The sequence below is a fragment of the Oncorhynchus gorbuscha genome, linkage group LG06 (assembly GCF_021184085.1).
Source record: "Oncorhynchus gorbuscha isolate QuinsamMale2020 ecotype Even-year linkage group LG06, OgorEven_v1.0, whole genome shotgun sequence".
NCBI lineage: Eukaryota > Metazoa > Chordata > Actinopteri > Salmoniformes > Salmonidae > Oncorhynchus > Oncorhynchus gorbuscha.
This window is the reverse complement of record NC_060178.1, coordinates 63,639,089-63,649,336: the sequence shown is the minus strand read 5'-3', so window position 1 is coordinate 63,649,336 and position 10,248 is coordinate 63,639,089. Positions and strand designations below refer to the sequence as shown.

General features: G+C 40.0%; 1 protein-coding gene across 1 annotated transcript; it reads right to left on the bottom strand.

Annotated features, from left to right (window-relative positions):
* Nucleotides 1-1,383: 1,383 nt before the first annotated feature.
* Nucleotides 1,384-9,915, bottom strand: LOC124037213 (ectodysplasin-A receptor-associated adapter protein-like). Its single transcript, XM_046351881.1, has 6 exons — nt 9,755-9,915; nt 4,782-4,840; nt 3,529-3,571; nt 3,350-3,420; nt 2,883-2,931; nt 1,384-2,676 (listed from the first exon to the last, which is right to left on the bottom strand). Exons 1-6 carry the CDS (start codon nt 9,810-9,812, stop codon nt 2,288-2,290), a joined length of 669 nt encoding a protein of 222 aa, XP_046207837.1. The 5' UTR covers nt 9,813-9,915; the 3' UTR covers nt 1,384-2,287.
* Between the last annotated feature and the right edge of the window lie 333 nt (nt 9,916-10,248).

Sequence of the window (10,248 nt, the reverse complement as noted above, 5' to 3'; positions counted from 1 at the left end):
TTGGATATTTCAAACTTTTTTAACAAATCAAAAACTGATATTGGGCGTGCAAAATTTAGCCCCCTTAAGTTAATACTTTGTAGCGCCACCTTTTGCTGCGATTACAGCTGTAAGTCGCTTGGGGTATGTCTATCAGTTTTGCACATCAAGACTGAATTTTTTCCCCATTCCTCCTTGCAAAACAGCTCGTGCTCAGTGAGGTTGGATGGAGAGCATTTGTGAACAGCAGTTTTCAGTTCTTTCCACAGATTCTCCATTGGATTCAGGTCTGGACTTTGACTTGGCCATTCTAACACCTGGATATGTTTATTTTTGAACCATTCCATTGTAGATTTTGCTTTATGTTTTGGATCATTGTCTTGTTGGAAGACAAATCTCCGTCCCAGTCTCAGGTCTTTTGCAGACTCCATCAGCTTTTCTTCCAGAATGGTCCTGTATTTGGCTCCATCCATCTTCCTATCAATCTTCTCCATCCATCTTCCCACCCAACCATCTTCCCTGTCCCTGCTGAAGAAAAGCAGGCCCAAACCATGATGCTGCCACCAACATGTTTGACAGTGGGGATGGTGTGTTCAGGGTGATGCGCTGTGTTGCTTTTACGCCAAACATAACGTTTTGCATTGTTGCCAAAAAGTTCAATTTTGGTTTCATCTGACCAGAGCACCTTCTTCCACATGTTTGGTGTGTCTCCCAGGTGGCTTGTGGCAAACTTTAAACAACACTTTTTATGGATATTTTTAAGAAATCGCTTTCTTCTTGCCACTCTTCCATAAAGGCCAGATTTGTGCAATATATGACTGATTGTTGTCCTATGGACAGAGTCTCCCACCTCAGCTGTAGATCTCTGCAGTTCAGCCAGAGTGATCATGGGCCTCTCGGCTGCATCTCTGATCAGTCTTCTCCTTGTATGAGCTGAAAGTTTAGAGGGATGGCCAGGTCTTGGTAGATTTGCAGTGGTCTGATACTCCTTGCATTTCAATATTATCGCTTGCACAGTGCTCCTTGGGATGTTTAAAGCTTGGGAAATCTTTTTGTATCCAAATCCGGCTTTAAACTTCTTCACAACAGTATCTCGGACCTGCCTGGTGTGTTCCTTGTTCTTCATGATGCTCTCTGCGCTTTTAACGGACCTCTGAGACTATCACAGTGCAGGTGCATTTATACGGAGACTTGATTACACACAGGTGGATTGTATTTATCATCAGTCATTTAGGTCAACATTGGATCATTCAGAGATCCTCAATGAACTTCTGGAGAGAGTTTGCTGCACTGAAAGTAAAGGGGCTGAATAATTTTGCACACCCAAGTTTTCAGTTTTTGATTTGTTAAAAAAGTTTGAAATATCCAATAAATGACGTTCCACTTCATGATTGTGTCCCACTTGTTGTTGATTCTTCACAAAAAAATACAGTTTTATATCTTTATGTTTGAAGCCTGAAATGTGGCAAAAGGTCGCAAAGTTCAAGGGGGCCGGATACTTTCGCAAGGCACTGTATACTAGATTAATTATTATTGTCTGGCATTACTATGGTGACTGTTCTAATAAGTAAAAATGTACTAACAGTTCACCATTTAAATCTTCGCTCTTTTCCACTTCTTGATATGCCATGTTGGTTAGCACAGCTCCACTTAAGATTGACCTAGAACCATGATTTCCAATCTCCAACGTAAAGCCCAAAAGATAGGCTACCATTATGTCAGATCATGAAATACGTGTTCAAACAAATGTTTACGTGGTCAAATTATTAGATCGGTCCCAGAAAAATGGTGTTCATTTTTAACGCACTGCAAAAATGAATGTGGACCAGAATGTACACGTTATATTTGCATAGTAGCAGTATGCAAATCAGGGAGCCAAATGAACGTCTCTTTCAACGATGCGATTTGTTTCCTGAAGTTCACCAAAAAGGATCTGTTCATAAAGAGCCGTTTGTTCGCGAACAACCCATCACTATTGGACACACAGCAATTCTGAGGTTGCGGGACCTTTGAAAAATAAAATAATGAGGTGGTTGAGATGCTCAGAACTACATTATTGGTAAAGAGTACACAATGGAAATCAGTCCTATTAAGTCCTCAACTCCGCAGGAGTCATAAAATGTGATCCACCGGTCTTTTGCACACCAACTCAACCAAAATCCTTGAACCACTGGATGTTAAATAAATGGGCTTCTGTTAAAGAAAAAAATGGTCCAAGTCCCTGTTGCTAATTCAATAAAGTGTATAGCAAAATGTAAAAAGTAATATGCATAATTTCTGAGGGATTTTCAGGGGTTGGGGCAAGTGGTTAATGAGCATTTTGCCAGCGTGAGGGCCAGTCGTTATCCATCCAGCGTTGCAGAAGCCGCAGTACATCAATGCGCTGGTACACCCGGCAAAGTTCGGTGAGCTCAGTGACGGTCTTGTGGTTGTTGCGCAGCAGGAACTCTTGTGTGGGGCTGTGGCACATTGAGCCCTGGGTCCGGTGCTCCAGCAGAGTCAGCTCATCATAGCTCATACCCCAACGGCTCGCAAAGTTCTTCCAGTTCTTAACAGTGCAATGATTTGGGTCCAGTTTAAGACGCAGTAAGTCCAGCAAGTCCTTGTCATCCATCAGGTCACTGATCTTTGGAGGTGGAGCTGAGCAACAGCACTTCTCACAGGGGTTGTTCAAGAACTGCAGCTCCTTGGGGAAGTCTAGGGGGTAGGAATTGGGGCAAGGAAAATGGAATTACCAACAGCCTTGGAAATATATACACTGTACATGGAAATGATTAGACTACCATTTTAGGTACACGTATGTTAGTGTAATGCATCTGTGTCGAAAATATGTAGAACATATGCTTGGAAATGTTGTTCGGAAATACAGTATACATCATGATAAAAACGCTAATTTAATTTACCTTGTAAGATGGAGCCTGTGCAGATGCACTCCACACCAACTTCTACTGGCTGTATGAGGTTGGGTAAAACAAAACATTACATTCAGTTGTTGTAATTCTAGAGTGGAATTAACTACAAATATGATTCAGAATACCTCACAATATTCTTATTGATACCATTAAAATAATCACAACCTTTTTAAACCAACTCACAACACCTTTCCTATGGAAAAAAAGTGATAATTCTCACCCATCAAAATGGTCTTGTGGTTTTGACACCAACAGCTAGTTTCCGTTACAAAGGCTCAAACATTACAGATAGCCAGGGTATGACATTTTCAGATGCTGGGTAGGAGGTTTGGAGTTATATTTAAAAAGCTACAGTGTACAGGAGCATCCTGTCAAGACTAGTCACCACATTTTCACATTAATATCATAAACAAAGAAACAATACACTTTAGCTCAGTGCAAGTGACCCCATTACACACCTGTCTTATTCTGCCTGAGGGAGGTGTGAGGTAGCCAGGTGGCATGGACCTCAGCTGCAGTGTCACTGCATCTGGAAAGGACAGATGGACGGTGTAAGTGAGTGCTGTACTTTCTCATCAGAGTGCACAGAAAGGCACATCAGTTGTGTGAACAGATGTACTGAGCTTAGAGCACCCACCTTGAGGTTCTGTGACTTGGACTGGATAGTTGGACTTCAAGGACTAAGAGACACAAAACACACATGTTCAGCTTTGCTGGGAAGTGGCACACTGATGGATTGTGATCTTCATACTATATATCAATGCAGATATTTATGCCGATATACATCTTTTAAGACCGAGAGGTAGCAATGATAAACGTCTGTAAATTGTGTGAGAAAATTATACTCTGTTGGATAGCGAAAAGTGGCTTGTTGCAACTTGCTTCTATATCAGTCCCTGGGCATAAGAAATTCCAGCATAATGTACTCAACTATGCTTCAATGACTTTACATGGCTATTTTCTTCTCAATCTAAACAGGCCGAAGAGTTAGCTCAAAAGAATATAACAAAATTATTGCTAACAAAAACAATGTATCTATTCAATTAAAGGGATAATCCACCCCAAACCTCTAATTCCAATTATTAACAATGTTAAAGAGTGTTAAATAACACTAATATGTGAAAACAATATTTTTTTGTGAACAAATGTTTCATTTTGTCATTATAACAAGCTTGGTAGCAACATGAAAATAATTGTGGGAAAATGTTGCAGTTCAAGTTAACTACAAAACCCACCATGCAATGCTCTCTCTGGGCTGGCTGACAAGTTAGCTAGGTAGCTAGCTAGCAAATATAGCTACACACAATAATACCAAAGTCCATATCAGCATGTGAAGTAGCTAGCTAGCTGTAAAATCACCTAAACAAACTGCACTGTCAATTTAGGAGTGTCTCAGTGAGTTAAATTTGCAGTTCGTCACTACCGAGAGCATTGCAGAGTATGTTGCTATGGCACATTGTGAGATGGTACTTAAAGGAGAAACTGAGTTGAATAATTTGGTACACTGTTTAGATTGAGCACATCTAAGCGAAATATATACTTTGTCATGACGATATAAAACGGATTAATGTGTTCTATTGGCCGATCTGGAGGGCAGGTAATTGTTTTAAAAGCGTTATGAAACGTGATAGTGTGTTATCACCTATCTCCAGTGACGAGAAACTGGTAGCTATGACGAGTTTCTACATGATTTTCAGATTTCCCAGACGGACCATTTAGAAGTTAAATCATTGGGTATAGTTCTATTTTAACCACTGATAGAACATAGGCTTTCACCAAATTGACAGGTGTTTCATGATTTTTTATTTCTGGGGGTGGATTATCCCTTTAAATTCAGATAGTACATTTGTTTACACTAGTTTGTTTCTGATGATATTAGGAGGGTCGTACCATTTCTGCCATGAAGCTACTAGTATCTGTGTCCTCCACTGGTTCAGAGATTATTCTATCTGTCGAGACAAGACAGGTGTAACAGGGAGATTACATGAAGAGAACAATGCACAAAGGACAATATTGCAGATTTGATAGAAAATGATGGCTGATGGAAATGGAATGCAGTTTTTCAACAAAGCAAATATCAGCATGAAGAGGACACATTAAATCTGAACTTATTGAGTGTCCTGGGTCCTGATAGTTGCAGACGTACAAAGCCCTCTTTTCAGCTCTAAAACATACCTCTACAAGGCTATGCAGGCCTCTATCAGTCTGCGTCACTGTGAGGCTATTGTATGAGACCTCAGAGTTCCAAATAAAGAGCTACTCTGACCTTTCTTAGGTTACACTCCATGAAGCTGACACTCACTTCAGCTTAAATGGGAACCTTGGATTTATAAACACATTCTAGTTACCCAAAGACCATTTCACATGGGTTATATTAATGAAGTTGTTGACATAGTTAAAACTACAGTGTTAGTCAGACATAGATCTCAAAACGACAATACGTGGGTGGATTCACTTCCTCAAACAAGATTTTAAAAAATAGCAGGGTTTCTCACATTGGTGACATGAGTAAACACACACACACACACACACACACACACACACACACACACACACTTTACTATAATGGAGAAGGGGCCTGTGTCATTGATTGAACATATCACCAACAAGAAGGGAAATATTGTCAAGATGTCACTTCTTTTGTGGGAGGCAAACTGTGTCAGAGTTTTACATTGCAGCCATACCAGACTAAAATAAATACTAAAACACCATTACCAGCTTTGATTAGCCAGCAGCATAACACCCTGCATACCACTGCTGGCTTGCTTCTGAAGCTAAGCAGTGCTGGTCCTGGTCAGTCCCTGGATGGGAGACCAGATGCTGCTGGAAGTGGTGTTGGAGGGCCAGTAGGAGGCACTCTTTCCTCTGGTCTAAAAAATATCCCAATGCCCCAGAGCAGTGATTGGGGACACTGCCCTGTGTAGGGTGCTGTCTTTTGGATGGGACGTTAAAACGGGTGTCCTGACTCTCTGCGGTCATTAAAGATCCCATGGCACTTGTTGTAAGAGTAGGGGTGTTAACCCCGGTGTCCTGGCTAAATTCCCAATCTGGCCATCAAACCATCACGGTCACCTAATAATCCCCAGTTTACAATTGGCTCATTCATCCCCCTCCTCTCCCCTGTAACTATTCCCCAGGTCGTTGCTGCAAATGATAATGTGTTCTCAGTCAACTTACCTGGTAAAATAACAGATAAATAAATTGAACAATATTATTTTAAACATATCACAGTCCAGAAACTGTGATAATTTCTGTGGAGGGTACAAACAAAATATTGCAGTATTTTCTCAATCGTTTTTGTTGTTACATAGATGATGATGACAGTGAGACAAGAGAGGAGAGGACATGCCAGTTAACTCACCATATGCCATACTCTCAGTTAGATCAATAACAGCAGAGCAGTGATGATCACTGTAATAACCGTGTAATTGCTGATGGACACAAAAATAGAATCTCATTCTAGGTCTGTGGTTACATAGATGTGTACAGATGCTTTGGTAATGCATACTCAATATCATTTTACCTTCCTCTTTATTAGTGCTATGCTGAGACACATCAGCCCCATGTCCCCTACTCATCAACTGTAAGCAGAAACCCATCTCAGCTCAGCATTGTTTCTGCTCCACAGGGAATGCACAGACATGTACCTACTCGCTCTGCAAGAAGTTCAATAGATGAAATATAAACCACATCATAATAGATCCCTCCAGGCCATGATTCCATAGAGATTAACCTAGATTTTCTCCTTTTTGACCACCCATGCCTTTGCTACTAAGATAAGTCGAGTTTCTAAAAGTTTAATCAGACCGTGCAATGTTGCATTTGCTCTGCAGCGACCAAGGCATGCTTTTTTCCACACATGGCTTGAGATGAATGGCGCGCTAATACCTAACTCAATCCATGCAGTTTCTATACCTAAAGCAGAGATGGACAAATGCTTTGAAAGTTGCCTTGTCTATGTACGGTGAATGATTGAGGGTTGTGTGTGTGTGTTGTAAAACTCAAGTTCCAGCAGGACAAATAAGTTCTGTGATTTTGTTGTGTGAGAGGAGGCTTACTTTGCTGGCCTAAAGCCCTCAGCTTCTGCACAGGCCTTGGCTGCTATATGAAGATTCACAATGCAATAGTAATAAAGAATAAAGAGCTTGTTCTTCAAGGCTTGCTGATGAGGACAATGTTTCAGCATTAAAAAAAGCACAGACATTTTTATGAAAGAATCAGAGCATTGTGCAAAATTGGGGTATTATTGTTCTGCTCATTCAACTGAGCAGGCATCCTCAAGACCCAACAGGTATCTGTCCAAACAGATCACTGAGTAAATGTAATTTATATGTATGAGCTCGAGGGGACAGCTCACATTTTCATACATTTTACACAGTGTGCGGGAAGTAGGGGTGCTGAGGGTGTTGCAGCACCTCCTAAAAAACACATTTAAAAAAAAATTGGAATAAAAAAATGTTATAATCTATGATACCAGTCAAAAGTTTGAACACACCTACTCATTCCCGTGTTTGTCTTTGTTGTTACTATTTTCTACATTGTAGCAGCGAAGACATCAAAACTATGAAATAGCACATATGGAATCATGTAGTAACCCCCCAAAAAAGTGTTAAACAAATCAAAATATATTTTATATTTGAGATTCTTCGAAATAGCCACCATTGGCTTCGATGACAGCTTTGCACACTCTTGGCCTTCTCTCAACCAGTTTCATGGGCTAGTCACCTGGAATGCATTTCAATTAACATGTGTGCCTTGTTAAAATTTCATTTGTGGAATTTCTTTCCTTCTTAATGCATTTGAGCCAATCAGTTGTGTTGTGACAAGGTAGGGGTGGTATACAGAAGATAGCCCTATTTGTAAAATACCAAGTCCATATTATGGCAAGAACAGTTCAAATAAGCAAAGAAAAATGACAGTCCATCATTACTTTTAGACATGAAGGTCAGTCAACCCAGCAAAAGTCAAGAACGTTGAAAGTTTCTTCAAGTGCATTTGCAAAAACCCTCAAGTGCTATGATGAAACTAGGACTGCCACAGGAAAACAAAGACCCAGAGTTACCTCTGCTGCAGAGGATAAGATCATTAGAGTAACCAGTCTCAGAAATTGCAGCCCAAATAAATGCTTCACGGAGTTCAAGTAACAGACACATCTCAACATCAACTGTTCAGAGGAGACTGCGTGAACCAGGCCTTCATGGTCAAATTGCTGCAAAGAAACCACTACTAAATGTTAGCAATAAGAAGAAGAGATTTGCTTGGGCCAAGAAACACGAGCAATAGACTTTAGACCGGTGGAAATCTGTTCTTTGGTCCGATGAGTCCAAATTTGAGATTTTAGCTTCCAACCGCCCTGTCTTTGTGAGACGCAGAGTAGGGGAACGGTTGATCTCCCCATGTCTGGTTCCCACCGTGAAGCATGGACACTGTCATTTGTTTTTCAACAGGAAAATGATCCAACACACCTCCAGAATGTGTAGGGGCTATTCGACCAAGAAGGAGAGTGATTGAGTGCTGCATTAGATGACCCGGCCTCCACAATCACCCGACCTCAACCTAACTGAGATGGTTTGGGATGAGTTGGGCCGCAGAGTGAAGGAAAAGCAGCCAACAAGTGCTCAGCATATGTGGTAACTCCTTCAAGACTGTTGGAAAAGCATTCCAGGTGAAGCTGTTTGAGAGAATGTCAAGAGTGTGCAAAGCTGTCATCAAGGCAAAGGGAGGCTACATTGAAGAATCTCAAATATAAAATATATTTTGATTTGTTTAATGCTTTTTTGGTTACCTCATGATTCCATATGTGTTATTTCATAGTTTGATGTCAACACTATTATTCTACAATGTATAAAAAAAGGCAAAATAAAGAAAAACCCTTGAATGAGTAGATGGATCCAAACTTTTGACTTGGTATTGTATATATTATTATTGTTTCAATGTTTTTCCACAAAAGTAGTGCACTGGGCCTTTACTAGTATTAGTGGATCGATATAAAAATTCTGTAGGGCTGGCAACATTTTTTTTCAGCATCTCTGCTTTGGCAGAAAATGTTGTTGTACAATTAAGAACAGTATCTTTCGGGATTCAATAGTTAGAATTACAAGAGTTGTTGCCCTGTCCCTTTCTCTGTTATTCTGGATTCCATTAGAATGACAAAGAACAAAACCTTGTCCTCAAACATTTACATCAGAAGGTGCAAAGTTATGGGCAAAGACACAAAATATCCAAATCAAAGTAAATATTTTCTTGATCATATATATATATATATATATATTATAACATGGAAAATAACCACTTTTGTTCAGTATCAATTTACCATCCTTACAAGCCACTTAATGTAAATGTACAGTACTATATTGTATAAAGGCTGGTCATCTAGGTTTGTACCTGTAGACTTTCCATCACCATGAAGAAAAACAATGGACAATAAAGTTATTGAGTACATTGAGACATCAAGTGGTTTGCGATGATGTGATGAGGCTCAGTTGGTGGAGCATGGCACTTGTGATGCTAGGGTTGTCGGTTTGATTCCCATAGATGACCAGTATGAGGGGTATTTTTATGTTTGGGGAAATCCCACTTGTGAGAAGAGCACATTGAAATTGAATCATTGGAATGCAAGTTATCTTAATTAAATTATGTCAATGTGAAATTAATTATAAAACATTTTTTAAACGAATTATTTAAAAAGTTCAGATAACCAACATTTAAAAAACAAAATTACTTTTACATTTCGATATTACAGTGGGTCTATTTATTTGTAAATGAGAAGGTTGCTCAAAAAGAACCACTAGCAAAAAGGTGGCATCATAAACGACATAGCCTATCTATACCATTTAACGTTTGAAATAACAGTGCAGACTTACCGAATGGCTCCTTAAACGCCTTCAAGCTAGTCATCTTCACACAAATAGATGTGAACATAAGAGAAAAGTCCGTTGCACATAAGAGTAAAATGACAACGGATGATAACGAAATTGAGTCGAATAGTGCAACCGCGTTCCCGAGAGTGCGCTGAGGGGGCGGGAGGTGTAGTTGGTCAAATGACGCTCAATGGGAGAAAAACAAGTTCTGACCTCAATGCTATTGGTGCTTTCAAGACAACTGGAAACTCGGAACAAAACGTTTTGAATTGTCATCAAACTCGGAATTCCAAATCGGAAACTCAGGCATCTTTATAGAGCCCTGCCTTTCCGACCTGAAGATCACCAACGTCATAACCTGATCTCGGTTATTTCCCAGTCTTGAAAGCACCATAAAACCTCTCCCCGACCACAAGTGTCACGTAACTTCCCATACACATAAATAAATGGTAGACATGGAGGCTGACAGACCCCTTCTACAGATTTACCATTCACTT

Coding starts and splice junctions, on each gene's coding strand:
- LOC124037213 (XM_046351881.1), bottom strand. CDS start 9,812: ATGTTCACATCTATTTGTGTGAAGATGACTAGCTTGAAGGCGTTTAAG. Junction 3,421..3,528: donor CCAAGTCACAGAACCTCAAG/GTGGGTGCTCTA, acceptor TGTCCTTTCCAG/ATGCAGTGACACTGCAGCTG. Junction 2,677..2,882: donor CACAGGCTCCATCTTACAAG/GTAAATTAAATT, acceptor CCTACCCCCTAG/ACTTCCCCAAGGAGCTGCAG.